At 38.7% G+C, this 16199-nt stretch overlaps 1 protein-coding gene across 1 annotated transcript in view; it reads right to left on the bottom strand.

Annotated features, from left to right (window-relative positions):
* Nucleotides 1-1801: 1801 nt before the first annotated feature.
* Nucleotides 1802-16199, bottom strand: part of LOC120526593 (dynein heavy chain 5, axonemal-like) — a 259504-nt gene continuing 245106 nt past the window's right edge. The window contains exons 96-105 of the mRNA XM_039749755.1: nt 11831-12028; nt 11262-11360; nt 11025-11136; nt 9927-10057; nt 9722-9836; nt 9483-9628; nt 9179-9295; nt 7492-7704; nt 3757-3918; nt 1802-2382 (exon numbers count right to left, since the gene is read on the bottom strand). Of these exons, the coding sequence (XP_039605689.1) occupies nt 2056-2382; nt 3757-3918; nt 7492-7704; nt 9179-9295; nt 9483-9628; nt 9722-9836; nt 9927-10057; nt 11025-11136; nt 11262-11360; nt 11831-12028 (1620 nt within the window). The 3' untranslated portion in view covers nt 1802-2055. The remainder of the gene's footprint in view (nt 2383-3756; nt 3919-7491; nt 7705-9178; nt 9296-9482; nt 9629-9721; nt 9837-9926; nt 10058-11024; nt 11137-11261; nt 11361-11830; nt 12029-16199) is intronic.

The following is a 16199-nucleotide window of genomic DNA, read 5'->3' as shown; positions in this document are numbered from 1 at the left end:
GGCAGCTGGTGAGAAGACAGTTAGCCATTGGGCTGGTTGAACAAAGTGTAGGCTTCTTAGAGGAACAATATGGCGAAGAGGGAGACTGCTGGTGTTGATAATAGGAACCCATTTGTCTAGACAAAGGTTTTATGGAGAACCACGGAACAGAACACAACAGCCTGGCTGTAGCTGGAGTGGTGTGACAGTAGTTCCTCTGAGAAAGCTGGGACACAGCAAGCACAGGGAATGAGCAATGGTTACATCTTACAGAATGTGAAGAAATGAGTTACAGGACACTGAAGAAATGTGCTGATTTAAAGAGTGACAACCAGCCAAATTTACACCAAGGTTGCTGATGGTATGTAGTGGTGAGAGGCTGATGTCAACAAGGCTAGTGCTTACAGAAAGTTCTGTGGATGGAGAATTACAGGTCAGGGTAGAAGAGTTTACGTAATCGTTCATTCAGGATTAGATGGCAAGTCAGGAAGTTGAAGATCTGGGCTGAAAGTTTTTTGGTTGAAAGAAGACATCATTGGTATAGATGGGTAAACAACAAGTACATACAAGAATCCCAATGGAACACAGATAGATAGATAGATAGATAGATAGATAGATAGATAGATAGATAGATAGATAGATAGATACTGTAGAAGACAAAAAGGCCCATCAGGCACTTCTGCAAAGTGCTTCAAGTAGATAAGTTGGAACTGCTGAATACACTGAAGACCAGGGTGCAGGTTTCATGGTTAACACAACCCCTTCAAAGTTTTACAGAAGCCGTGGACAATGCTACTGAACAAGGTGCTGGACAGGAGACACCAAACAACATTCAACTACTGAATTTGTGAGGAGTAATGCAAACATTATCCAGGTTGTGGAAGAATTGACTGGTGTCTCAGGGATATTATGAGTTTTTCAGCATTGCAGAACTGAGAGAAGCCTTATGAACATTTATGTTGGAAGTCTCTTGCAGAACTAATAATGAAAGAGCATCGGATTCTCAGAGGACTGTTGCATGACAGTCAGTCCCTGTATTTCTGGAGTAAAATTTTTGTCCCCAGTCTGAACGTTTAGATAGCCATAAGAGTATTGTCCGTCATGTCTCCTATTTTGTTAGTGATTTTCCAGAACAACATAGCAGTTTGAGAGCCAGTCCTGTGCAATGACTGTAGGAGGTGAGATGGGTCCCATGGAAGTTAAAGGACATTTTGGAAGGCCTGTATCTCAGAGCTGGCTTGGGGTCCTGGGGTGTCCCCTGGAGGAACTAAGCCTTGCAATGAACATCTCATGACCACTGCAACTATTCCTAATCTACTAATAATTAGGCGTCTAATGAACACAATCCTGTTCACAAAGCATCCTAGGACTGCGTGCCGCTCCTTTTTTTGATATCGTACATGTGTTCAGATCCAACCAGCAATCAAGCAGTCTTGGTTTTGCGTGAGTTCAGGTTTTCACCTGCTCTTATGTCTGACTCTAGTACCTTCTTGTGCCCTACTGTAAATTTTGTTAGTAACAATGAAAATGATTTTCAATAACAGACAAAATTGAACCTAGGAACATCACCTGTGGTAATAAGTAATAAACCAAAGTAAAAAAGGAAGAAGAATTAGAAGGGAGCCAAATGTTAAAACTGTATGTTCTAAAGTCATGGTCCTCATCTTCTAATATGACAATACATCAATGATCATGGAATATTCCCAGTGGGTGTTTCACTAAATTACTCAAGACATTTTCAAGTTTACTCATGACAGGAAGATCGACAGTCAGTTTTCAGATGTGTTCAAAGACGTGCGGAGCCTCCATGTTGGAGTTGATGGGCATTCTTTACACATTTAATGCAACCAAAACTTTACACTCTGGCACATTTCAGCATTATTCAGTAGTGTGTGCAGCACACCATTCAAGCAATAATTAATAAAATTAAAATTTCTGCATATATATTACAGATTCATTTTATAATGTTTTCAACATTTCATTTTCATGGACAATTGAAAAGAACCCTGTGGACAAATGACAATGCAGCTTGATGCAGAACTGGCATACTTTTATGGCTTTAAAGATTAAGCAGATTTAAAACGGCTGTAGGGTGGCTTTCATTCCTCGTAATGCCCATCTAGCCGCAGGAACATTATCTTTCCAAATGTCAACATGAAAAATCGGGTCTCTTGGTCCAGTGCTCGACATGTACACAGGACATTGGTAAGTGTCTGTAGTTTTGTTGACTTCTGCATGGTTGGCTTTCTCTGATCTTGACATGCAGCGCAAGTGAATCACCGGTAGCGAAACAGGGCTCTGCTTAGGAGAAGCGTCTATCAGACCAGCCTCTGTCTTGTGCCAAGCTGCACCCCAGACATAGAGTCCATACACAAACATCCCTTCTTGTGGAGGATCTCTCATCTGAAAGAAATAATCAGTGAAACTCAAATCAGAAAGCCACCATCATGGATCGATGCAATTCAGAAACACCACTGAGGATTCTATGACTCAAAATATATTTTGATGCAGAATTTATAGAGTTGAAATTATATTTTTCGAAAGCATTGTTGGCCCTACACATTTCTGCGTCCATGTCTGTCTGTGTGCAAAATGAGCAGGCTTGGATGATTTGGTACATTTTATGACTGGAAGTCAATGAGTACTGGCAAGCAATGATATTTGAAAAAATAAACAATCGTCTTCAGGAAGCACACCAAAGTAAACACATACAGTACTTTGTGATGAAACAATTGGACAAAAATTCTGAAAAAGAAGGCCAAATTACACTTGAGCTTGTGTAAGAAGGAAGCATTAGCGTTAATTAAAAGTGGGTCTGTACCAAAGTTAAAGCTACACTGTATTTGTACTCTGTCTCTTCAGGTTTTGAATTGCACTTATCTGCAACTTTACTGAGACATGAGGGCTACGTCCACACTACTACATTTTCACTTAAAAACGGCATTTATAAACTAAAACAATCTCCGTCACACTAGTATTTTGACATTCTTTACAAAAGTATTTCCAGCATCACTAAAACAGCTGAGAATGTGTATGACAAGCATGGTTTGGCCACACTGGGCATGTGCACATCGGCAGAAAATCCTTGAAGGTTTGGAAACTCTATCGGTCACAGGATTTATCGCAAAACCATAGCGACTGATAAATTATTTTCCTTTTGCTCAAATATGCAGCATTCAAACTGTACAAAATGCAATTCAGATGCATACAGGTAAGCAACACAACAAGCACCATGGAGAGCAGCACATCTACGCCTGCTGTGTTGGAATATGGTTTTCATCCGTGAAGTGTATCAAAAAATCAGGGAATGTGACGTTGTAGTATAAGAGGTCCAATCAGGCAAGGGCTATGTAAAGCATCATGCAAATCAGAGCGTGATTAGAGCCTGTGTTTTTGCCTATCCTCATCAGAAATCAAAGGTTTCTGTTTCAGATGGTTAAACATGCCAGGGTAGTGTGGCTGAAAGGTGAAAATGGAGACTAATATCTGTGTTTTTAAATAAAAACATAATAGTGTGGATGAGGCTCAAGGGGGTGCGTATTTCATTACAAATAAAGGTACACAGATGACAGTGAAAGAGGATTTCTACAGTTCTTCTAAAAAGGTTCACCATTGTTTAAGCTTTTTCAAGATTGCGTATTGTCTGATATTTTTAGGTGTTTTGCCAAAAATTAAATGAATGGATAAAATCTTACAATACAGTATACAAGGCTACAACACGCCCCAAACCCCCATGCCACAGTGAACTTCACTCACTACACTTTCATCTGAACTTACGTGTTCCTTATCTCTTTGAGTGATGACAGTCTGGAACACCATGGGCTCCACTGTTCCTGTTCGTTCAGCATGCTGCCTTACACATTGTTGTTTGAAAATCCCAAGAAGGCCCTTAGGATTTTTAAATGCACCAAGCCAATATGTTGGCATTTTCTCCTGACCCTATAAAAAAAAAAAAAATATATATATATATATATATATATATATATATATATATATATATATATTGTATATATAGACACTGCATACAGCCAACATTAGAATCAATGCAAGGTCCAAATACATAATGGCATTTCTTACTCAAAAAATACAACTTTTAAAACATTTCAGAAAATGAACAATGACATAATTTTTTATGAGATAGAAATAAATGTCATCTCTAGGCTAGTAGTGATTGCAATTGTAAGTACAGAAAAATAAAAACAGTATTTCTAAACTGTATTTCTTGTTGTTTTTTGCATCATAGAGACATGGCTCTTGAAACATAAATGGCATTGTTAATCTGATTTTACTTATGTTTCTGGAATTCAAATTTGAGTAGGGAGCAGCAATGCAGTCAGCCAATAAACTGTCAGCTTACAGATTGTGCAAATGAGGAGTTTTCATTAAATATTTAAAATAATGAAAAACTTTTGTGGTCATTTATAGGACTAGGCCATTTATCCATCCATCCTCTTCCACTTATTTGAGGTCAGGTCACGGGGGCAGCAACTTGAGCAGAGAGGCCCAGACTTCCCTCTCCCCGGCCACTTCTTCTAGGTCTTCCTGGAGAATCCCAAGGCGTTCCCAGGCCAGCCGGGAGACATAGTCCCTCATGCGTGTCCTGGGTGTTCCCCGGGGCCTCCTCCCGGTTGGATGTGCCCGGAACACCTCACCAAAGAGGCCTCCAGGAGGCATCCTGATCAGATGCCCGAGCCACCTCATCTGACTCCTCTCGATGCGGAGAAGTGGCTCTACTCTGAGCCCCTCCCGGATAACTGAGCTTCTCACCCTATCTTTAAGGCTTGCATTCGCGATCTTGTTCTTTCAGTCACTACCCATAGCTCATGACCATAGGTGAGGGCAGGAACGTAGATCGACTGGTAAATTGAGAGCTTTGCCTTATGGCTCAGCTCCTTTTTCACCACGACAGACCAATGCAGAGCCCGCATCACTGCGGACGCCGCACCGATCCGCCTGTCGATCTCACGCTCCATTCTTTCCTCACTCGTGAACAAGATCCCAAGATACTTGAACTCCTCCATTTGGGGAAGGATCTCTCCCCCAACCCTGAGAGGGCACTCCATCCTTTTCCGGCTGAGGACCATGGTCTCGGATTTGGTCCCATCCCAGCCGCTTCACACTCAGCTGCGAACCGATTCAGAGAGAGCTGAAGATCATGGCCTGATGAAGCAAACAGGACAACGTCATCTGCAAAAAGCAGTGACCCAATCCTGAGTCCACCACACCGGACCCCCTCAACACCCTGGCTGCACCTAGAAATTCTGTCCATAAAAGTTCTGAAACGGGCTTGACTTACTGCCGGCAATGCAGACCAAACTCTGACACCGGTTGTACAGGGACCGAACAGCCCTCATCAGGGGGTCTAGTACCCCATACTCCCGGAGCAACCCCCACAGGATTCCCCGACGGACACGTTCGAACGCCTTTTTCAAGTCCACAAAACACATGTAGACTGGTTGGGCGAACTCCCAATGAACCCTCCAGGATTCTGCTAAGGGTGTAGAGCTGATCCACTGTTCCGCAACCAGGACAAAAACCACAATGTTCCTCCTGAATCCGAGGTTCGACTATCTGACTGATCCTCCTCTCCAGAACCCCCGAATAGACTTTTCCAGGGAGGCTGAGGAGTATGATCCCTCTGTAGTTGGAACACACCCTCCAGTCCCCCATTTTAAAGAGGGGGACCACCACCCCAGTCTGCCAATCCAGAGGCACTGTCCCCGATGTCCATGCAATGTTGCAGAGACATGTCAACCAAGACAGTCCTACAACATCCAGAGCTTTGAGGACGTTGAGGTCGCTTGATGGCGAGCGCCTGGTGGCTGGGCCTACACCCGGTGGTCGGGCCTGCACCCATGGGGCTCGGCCGGGCACAGCCCAAAGAGGCAATGTGGGTACCCCTTCCCATGGGCTCACCACCTATGGGAGGGGCCAAGGAGGTCGGGTGTAGTCCGATCCTTGGCTACAGAAGCTGACTAGGTCATTTATTTAGGAAAAAATAGAAAATGGCCAGAGGTCTGTGTGATGGTGCCTCTCTCTTCTCATTTGGGAGCCTCTTGAACCTGACACCTTCGATAGTCATGAGTGGGATGAGCTGTACAAATGAGGACACCACATGAAGCAAGGGGAAGATGCAAAAGAGTTGAATCAGTGCTTTTATTAAAAACAAAACCAAATAGTGTCCAAAGTGCAGTGCTCCAAACTGTCAAATAAATAATCCATAAAATTAGCTGTGGAGTTTTAAAATCAATAAATAGTAAAAAAAAAAAAACAATTAAAAACAAGGTTAAAACAATGCAGTGGAGGAAACTCATTTTAAAATCCAACAAGCCCTGGTGCCTTTCTTTAAACTTGACGTCTCTCTGGCTTATCCTATCCAGACCTCACAGCCCAGAGAGACGTCGACCAGCAGGTGCAGGCTCCCTTTTCTTTTGGCTCGTGTCACTGCCGTCACTCCCACGCTATTCACAGGCTTCCCCAATCCCTGCTCCACCCGAACAGCTGCTAATCCAGGCTCCACCCAGCAAGGGTGCTCTGTACGTCCACCGCTGCCAATGCCTCCACCCAGCAAAACCAACCCTAAGCACACTCCTGCTCCCAAGACACAAGTGTTAATAAGGGATGGCACTGCTGACTGATCTTATGCATGTGTAGACCAATTCCCCATTAAGTTCTCCGTTATTGCACATCCAACCTGCACACACCTACACTTAGAAGGGGTGTGATGCACTAATTTTATCATTACGATACCCTGCACCTGCTCTAGTCTGTCATGGACCCTTAACATGCTATGTCACATACTGTCATACCAACAATCACTAATGAAAGAGTTTAGATCAATCAACCAGGTGCATTGCTAGTTTTTTTCAATTTTGAAAATAACAACAAGCAAAATATCAGTCAAAAGCAAAAGTAAAAATATATTGTCACATCAAAACCTACCGAAGTATAACATTCTATAAGTATTTAGATACTTGTTTTCTTGTTCACTCACTAGTTTTTATTACCTATGTGTACTGTGGTCCTGAAACATTAATAGTTAAAATGAACTGATCTATAAAACACTCTGTGATTGTGCTTCTTATGAAAGGAGTAATACAAATTAAAGATTTAACTGTAATCAAACTGTTGATCCTTGGTACACTTTGTGCTGTGAACACTCCAAGCAGTGCAAAAAACAAATCTGAGAAATGAATATATTTCTAAGGGACAACACAAAGAATAGTCAAAGAATGAACAAGGGTTGAATATCTAAAAAGACTAGAAAATCCAAAACAACAATCATAACCCACAAATAAAAGTCAAAGATACTGACCTAAGACCCTTTCCCTGACTCTTAATACAATTACTTTCAAGAAAAATAAAACCTAACTTTTTGAGGTAAATGACTATATTCGTTTTTCTTGCTTCACATACAATAAAATGCATATATATATGCAGTATAACTACAATGTTTAGTCTTTCACATCTATCAAGTTCAGCTTACACGATTTCCAAATAAAATAAATTTACCAGCTGCAGAATCTTCTCAAAGTGCAGAACCCGCTGTTGTAAATCACTGATCCAGGTCATAGTTGTCCAGTATCGGTCAGGAGAGGCCATCTTCCCAATGGTAAGCCAGTGCTTTGCAGCGCGTTGCTGGATGAGGTCTCTGGCCACACTCAGCTCTGCTGGAGGCAGGCGGTCTCCAAATATATTCAAGGCTTCAGTACAGTTCTTAATTGTCTACAATTAACAATTCATGTTCTACCAGTCAGATATTTAATGTTTGAACAAAACAAATCAGACAAACTAAACTAACTAAAGGTGTGAGTCATTTTAGTTTGTGGGGGAGGCTGGAAGGAGTGTCTTCTTGTCTTGTGAACTGTATGTGCCACTCTGTGGCAATGTACAGAGCAAAGCTAAAAATTTATAATGCAAAATACATATTTTAAAGTCACTTATTTCATCTGACGAAGAACTTAAATTATTAACAGTTAACTATACATGGTAACCTTGAAGAAAATAACTTATAAACACATTTTCCCACACGTTTAGTGAAAATGATGTTATGAATAATGAAAGTCAAGTCAATCAAGGCCAATCAGCATTCATTATCCAGGAATTGTTTCTACTGGGGTTAAAATTTAGTTGTAGATTTGTTTCAAAATGATATCTTGCCTCTTAAATGTAATTTCCCTTTGTACCATCAGATCAGATTGCTATGGCTTGTTCAAAACAGAAGATAACCCCTGACAACTGGATAAGATTGTGCCTTACACTAATCTCAATGGTGTTAGACCCTAGCTTCCTCATTCCAACTCCAAATAAGACAAAACATTATTTGAAAATGAAAGAGGTGGATTGATGTGATGCTTTGAACAAATTAAAATCAGACATTGCACCTTCAGCACAAAAACTTTAGAAAACAAACACATAAAAATTGCCACGATAGGAAGGCTTTTTTAACTGATGTTCGGAAGCTTTGCAAATCAGATACACCAGGGGTCTCCAACTCTAGTCCTGGAGAGCTACTGTGGCTGCAAGTTTTCATCCTAACTCTTTTCTTAATTAGTGACCAGTTTTTGCTGCTAATTAACTATTTCTCTTTATTTTAATTGACTTTTCTTGAGACTCTGACAGTTGAATTGATTCTTTTTTCCTTAAATGGCACCTAAACATAAATTTGATGTGAAGTAAACAGATGACCAACTAAATTGGGGAATCAAACTCCAACCAACATTTTCATTTCATTCGGTTTCTTAATTTGAAGCCAATTCTTGTTGCTAGTTAAATGCGCTGTCAAAATGTTTTGTGGACCTGAGCAGCTCAACATTACAGAGGCCTTTACCTTTCTTTATTTTCAGTTATTGTGTGATGGACACAGGTTGTTGTTTATGTGTTGGTTCATTCTGTGTCTTAATATTGTTTTGTTGCTAATTAGGGAAAAAATAAATAATTAAGGGGCCTGAGTCTTAAGTTGTGCATCGATTAAAATTAAGGCAAAGAGTTAATTAGCAGCAAAATCTGGTCACTAATTAAGAAAAAGGTTAGAAAGAAAACCTGCAGCCTCAGCAGCTTTCCAGGACTAGAGTTGGAGACCCCTGATATACACCCACTGTATAAATTAATTTTACATATTCTACGGATATTATACTAGGTGATCTTGCTTGAGTCAAATGATCTTTTCTTAAAAATATTTTTTAGGTGCTTTTCATACCTGAATATTTTTTCTCACTTCTGAAAGAACATTCATGAGATGGCTAAGCTCCTTCTTGATGAATAGGTTGAATGGTGTATTTCCACCCAGTTTCTTAAGTCGATCATTAATTACATCCTACAACACAAATACACAACTGGGGAATTAAAATTATTCTGCATTTGTATTCAAAACTCTTAAATGAGACAAAACCCACTAAAACCAAACTTGCTGCCTTAGTTAAATGTTTAAAATTCAGTTTAAAAAATAAAGTGAAAGAGCAAGAAGAACATTCTATAAATTAAATGCAGTACAAGTCACGTACTTTGCTCCATCCCTTGGGAAGTTTAGTTAAAATACTACTGCAGATCTCCCAAAGTTCTGGCTCTGTGGGTGACTTCAGTTGATAATAAGTTAGAGGAGTTACTGGAGCGACATTCTGGAGGCCATGTCCTGTATGTGATGAAGAATCTAAGGTATTAAGAAGAAAATATGTTTGTTAGCATACTACATAAAACATGTCTCCCTTATCTCAAAAAAGTAGGATTTAGCAAACAAACAAACCTGGTAAAATTGTAGAGGTCTGTGACAAGGGGAACTCTTTAAGTCTAGATGGAGACAGAGATGAATAGAGGCCATGCAGCTCACTAGCTACATAGTACTCGTCCCCAAAGTGTAGCTAAACAAGACATAACTCAAAAGAATGAATAAATAAAAAAGAAATAAGCTCTGCTATCTTATGCTAATAGCAAAATTGTACTCTACTTACATTGGGGGCATTGTGCAGGCTGACTCCTTCAGGTACGTCTAATGAATAGCGAGGGATTGAATCAAGGGCTTGTATTAGGATGTTGACTGGAGTGCCGCTGCTAAAGAAAGCGGCTGGGATCCTATATCTCACTGAAAGGTAAAAGTAAAACAAAGAGACATTTTATTTAATTAGTGACTGGCCATTCTCAAGAATAGTAGCTAAGAAATGTACACAGGTCAAAGCTTTTGAGAACATCTCAAACCTTAATAATACATGTTGTGAAGGACTGCCGGCTTCGTGCTCCGGCCCTTACCCCCAGGCCGCCAGGAGGAGCTCTCCCGACAGCAGGATCGTGCCCCGAATTCCAGCAGGGCCTCATGGACTATGTAGTGTTTATACACATCCCTGCTGGATACCTTGGGGGCCACCAGGAGTCACTGTAGGGGGGCTTGTGGGCTCTTATGTGCCCTATAACCCGGGAGTACATCACGGTCACGTGACAGGAAAGAACAACGTGCTCCCGTGTTGAAGAAAAGGACTGTTTACCCTCACCCGGAAGGAATAAGGAACTGTGGACTGATTGGGCAGGTACACCTCCGGGTCAGGGTGTATAAAAGGATTATGGGGAAGCCCTGACACTGAACTGAGCTGGGAGGTAGAGGGGCGAAGTGTCTGGGCAAGGAGGAGAGAATATTATTGTAGTGTTTATTTAACTTATGAGTAGTGTGGAGGGTGCTTTGTGCACATTATTGTTAATTAATAAAAGTCTTGGACTTTTATCCAGTGTCTGGAGTCGCACCTGAGGGTTGCAGAGGTGGACAAGAGCCTCACTGTCACAATGTAATGAAATAGTTGTGTGCAAGCTTGATTTAAAGCGCCATATTCCATATACAAAGGAAATGTTTGATTGGTCAAGACTGGATACTGTCTTTTTATCCATGTATTTTTTATATTAACATTTAGTTGCAGATTTATTTTAAAATTATATCTTGCCTCTTTAATGTAATTTTCCTTTGTCCCAGTCTTCTAGCCTTCTTGTCTTTACAAGGTAATATGTATAAGCATGATGAGTTTAAAAGAAAATTAGCACTGATACCAGTTTTTGTGCTCACTTACGTTTTGTAATGTCATTATCCTTTTTAGTTGCACTGGTACTCATCCAAAAATCAACTAGGGAAGTCAAGCTAAGTCTGTCATTTTCATCTGTTATGTGTCTTCCATAGATGATCTGCAGAACATAAACTACCTTTAGGTACCTGGGTTTATTGGCACAGATATGATGATTCTTCCTCAAAAATAGAATTAAAAATAAACAAACAAACAAACTCCAGCTGTTGCTCTGTGCCATTTTACCTCAGTCAGGAGGTACCTAATCCCTGTCCAGGATATGACTTTTCCATCAGTCTCAGAATCTTCATTGTGAAACTCCTCCGTTAGGGCCTGTAGTGCATCCTGCATATGGAAAGTAAACCCCATTCACTGAAGGAAATTTCATAAAGCTTGTGAACTAACACATTGCAAATGTACACAGCATTGTTTTCATTTATCTGTTTTGATCACTACAAATATTAGTTATTTTTCCAGCAACTGCTTTTTCAATTTATTTTTCAGTTTAGAAACTCCATAGATGATTTTCATAGTTTTCCTAAATTTAGTTTCTTTAAATTCAATAGTTTATGAACTACATGTTGCAGCTATCCACCAGCCATAGGTCAATTAAGGCAAACACATTACTTTGATGACACTTTAAATTTGTTTCAACTATGTTCCAATGATTAAAAAGTGAAAAATAGAAAAATATCAAATTTACTCTTCCTGAATTATGAATTATTTTCTAATAATTTAGAATGTAGCTTAACATTTATTTAGCAAAACGTACAATGACAAACAAAACAATATGGACAGTGAACATAAGACCCTACCAGATATTCTTGAATTCCAAACGTCATATTTTTCTTGCAGTTCCAGCCCACAATACCCCCACATGTGGCTCGAATTCTCACAGCACAATGCAAGAAGCAAAGATTGTGTACAGCAGGAAGCCACTCAGGGTAGCTGATGACATCCAAGTTTTCTGTATCAACTTGCTGAATATACTTCATCAACCCATCTTTTATATTCTGTCAAATGAAAAATAAGTCATCCTATGTCATTTGAAAGACTTTTACACATAAATAAAGCCTAACTGATTAAATTAAATCCTAGATGCTATGTTGTTTGCATGTGTTTTGTTTTTTATCTGTCTACGTCTTTTGGTAGCTTCTTTTATGCCTCTGATGTCACATCATCCCCATTAAGTGTCATCACAACCCCCTTTATGAATTGAGGTGCCACATAACATTGACAATTTGACTTGAGCTATTTTCTCTTAACTCACTTCATGATTCTTTTTACTCATTTGATATGTTTAATTCTCTGCTTGTTTTGTTCAACTCTGTACCTCGGTCCACGAACGTCTCGGTACACATACAACTCGGATTACGACCAAAAAGTTCGCCAAACTTTTGCCTCGGTTCACGACCACACACTCGGTATACGAACAAGCCAGTTTCCCTTTCGGTTTGTACATGTTCAGTCTCTCCCTGTGCATTTCCTGCGCAGCGAGTGAGCGAGCAAGAGAGAGAGAGAGAGAGAGAGAGAGAGAGCAAGAGAGACAGCGCACACACACACGCACACACACAGGCAGCGCATACACACACAGGCAGCGCGAGAGAGGCATGCGGGCACACACAGGCAGTGCAGGAGAGAGCGCCAGACACACACACACAGAGGCAGCGCCAGACACACACAGGCAGCGCAAAGAGTGCAGACACACAGGCAGTGCGACAGAGAGCTGGATGCATTAAGGTAGGAAGGCAGTTAAAGAATGCACTGGGCTTGATTTTGTTTTCACTTCTGTTTCCAGCGATTGGTTCGTAGTGTGCATTGTTGCAATATTATTTTTCTTGATGGTTTATTAAATTACGGATTTTTTCAAATGTTCATTTTTTTCCTGTGCTTAAAACTCATTAAAAAATGCTTTTAGCCAGCGGTTGGTAGCGCTATAGCGCAAATTATTGTAGTGTTAGTTTTCTCTGTTGTTTAAGGTTTTCTCAGTGTTATCATTTAGTTTCCTATTATGCTGTGCATTCTATGGTTTAATTAACTATATTTGTGCTTAAAAGCTTAAAAAAATATATATATTTACATGCAGTTCGTATGGTCTGGAACGGATTAATTGTATTTACATACAATCCTATGGGGGAAATTGCTTTGGTTCACAACCAAATCGGTATACGACCAGAGTTTTGGAACGAATTATGGTCGTGAACCGAGGTTCGTATTTGGATTCAGACTTCATCCCAGTTGTATCTTGTTTGTTGCCGATCTTAATTAAACAAATACTCTCTCACAAAGCACTCTTCAAACCTGATCCCTGTCTCCCCATTAATGGTCACACACCTATTTTAGATAAAGGAAGTAATCTACGTTGAAGGATTCAAATCAGTTAAAGAAAGGACCTAATGATGAAGTGCACATATTTTCACATGTGCAAGCTTTCAGCTTACATACATAAATCAAAGCAGAAGCCTCAATTGTCAGAATGAAAGCAAATTCATCTCAGTGGTCATCTGACACTCACAGGTTAGTCCCACTGCTTTTATTATCCAACACTTAAAATTCCTGTAAAGGCTATACTGTTATCAACTGAGAAATATTACTAATTAGGCTTGCTTTGGAAGAAAGATGGCATTATCTGAATGGTGCAAAATAAGCAAGTTCTTCTGATGTGCTTGAGAAAAGTCGAGACCTTGATATTCAACCTAAACTTATCTTGGTTCCTGTCTCTGTTTATGTGCAGAATGTAGTAGGAGGATGTACTCGCATTGAGAGTCCTAACTAACTAACTACTGATCAGCAGCCCAGTTGGGGTCATGTCACCAACATTGCTGGCCACCCAATCATTAAACATTTTTTAAATAAGGTGTATAATATTGTTCTCTACATTTTTTGCATATTATGTCAGGCCAAACTGTCTGATTTTATAAATGTCACTATGTTTATCTCCTTTCCCATGTTTCCTACTCTTTTAGCTATTTCCATACAGGCAATCATTGATCACAGGTGTGTGATAAGACATATCTAATGTTCATTCAGTGTTCATTGGTCCAGCTATGGTTGTGAAAAATGTTCCTGGGTTTGCAGTAATATTAATGTCTCTACTCTATTTTGTATATTTCACGATGTGATTGTTTTTATATTCCAGGTAGAAAGTATAATTTCTACAGAAGGTTAATAAAGTTGACTTGGTTGCTTTTAGAAAAGCCTTCAGCTTGCTTGTAGTTAACAAAATGTTTCAAGGCAAGTTTACATTTGAGGCACAGTTCAAAAGAGGCAAATAATATTGTCAACCTGCAAATCACCAAATGTCCCAATACTGACCATATTGCATACTTTTGTGTACTTAAGAGATTTGGGAAATATATAATTGAATTCTGGGAGCACAAATGATTACAAAACCTTGGCAATGAAGGCCCTCCTACTATGGTATTAGAGTCTAATTTAGTGTTTAATTACTAGATTTCTGATCAGGTGGTGATAAATAATAGTAGGTGGTGCACATTAGACTGCATAGTTCACTAGTTTAAAGTAGGCTAACAAGGCAAAACATTTCCTCTCCATGGCTATTCAAGCAAGTAAAAATATTTTTTCTAATTCCTTCCATGGTGTTTCAATATGCATATCAATAAAAAGGTGGTTGAAAGTTGGGTAATGTAGATTCACTTATTTTTTTAAATCCCTGAAAATTTACTTCTAGTATCCTTTTTAAATCTGGTCTTTTCATATTCCAAATGAACAACATACATTTGCATCTGATTTAAAAAAAATATATTTTTAATATGCAGTATTTTGGAATTCACTAAAAAACAATGAGAAATTTTGGCAAGGAATTTATTTTAACTGCGTTAATTACATACCTGATGTAAGAAAAACACATGGCTAGTTGATAGGTTCTTGTTTAACACATTTCACCAGGTTGGTATAATTACATTTCAGTAGATCTTTATATTATTGTGCAATTATAATTCCTTAGTACGACAACTGCTGTGAGACATTACCAAATTTAAGCTGACAAAACTTTCATAGGAAAGATGCTCAAATTCCAAATAATCTTGAACCCTGGATTTTTAAAGCACTCCAACAATATATATGGAAATGATGAATATGGATCAGACACTTTTTCTTCATTTATTGTTCATTATTATAAATTGTTCATTTATTGCTCACTAGCAAAATACCCGCGCTTCGCAGCGGAGAAGTAGTGTGTTAAAGAAGCAATGAAAAAGAAAAGGAAACATTTTGAAAATAACGTAACATGATTGTCAATGTTATTGTTTTGTCACTGTTGTGAGTGATGAGTGTTGTTGTCATACATATATATATAAATATAAATATAAATATAAATATATATATATATATATTTACACACACACACAAACATATATATATATACATATCTATACATATACACATACATACACACACATATATACACACATATACATACATACACACACATATATACACACAAATACATATATACAGTATATATATATACATACATACACACACACATATATAAACATATATATACATATACATACATATCTACATATATACACACACAGCTATTTTGTATCAGTGCAATACGCTGTTTGTTAAAACGGATGACACCCGCTCTTACGTGCAAGTCTGCGTGGATATTATGAACTATCGTATTTGTTCAAGTTCTATTTAAATTTTAAATAGAAGGAATTTTTATTTAGTCGACAGAAATATCTTTGGTAGGAATGGTAAAACAGACAGGAATATTATTCCTGAATAAATCAACTCAAACCTTAAACAACTTATAATATTTTGCTCTCCATAAAAATATATCCTGTCTAAATTATACAAGTTAGAAATAAAGTAAACATTAAAAGAACAAACATTCAAATTTCTTTACTCTTATGTAATTTTATATTTTATAAAAAATAAACTTAGATTTTAAATATCCCAAAAGATTTTGCTCTCCATAAAAATATATCCTGTCAAAATTATACAAATTCAAATATGAACATGCTGCATAACAAAACCTAGAAATATAAATAAAATGTGTTCCTTTCAGCAATAACAAATCAAATCATTCAGTTGTCTTTGCTCATATGTCATTTTAGAGCTGGACGCCTGGCATCTTTTTTTGGCAACAGGTTCGTTTCTGTTTGGTGTGAGGTTCTGTGTTGTGGAGATTCTCAGGATGGATTGCAGGTG

Source organism: Polypterus senegalus, chromosome 3 (genome assembly GCF_016835505.1).
Source record: "Polypterus senegalus isolate Bchr_013 chromosome 3, ASM1683550v1, whole genome shotgun sequence".
Classification (NCBI taxonomy): domain Eukaryota; kingdom Metazoa; phylum Chordata; class Cladistia; order Polypteriformes; family Polypteridae; genus Polypterus; species Polypterus senegalus.
The sequence above is the reverse complement of the archived record's forward strand: the minus strand, read 5'-3'. Positions and strand labels throughout refer to the sequence as shown.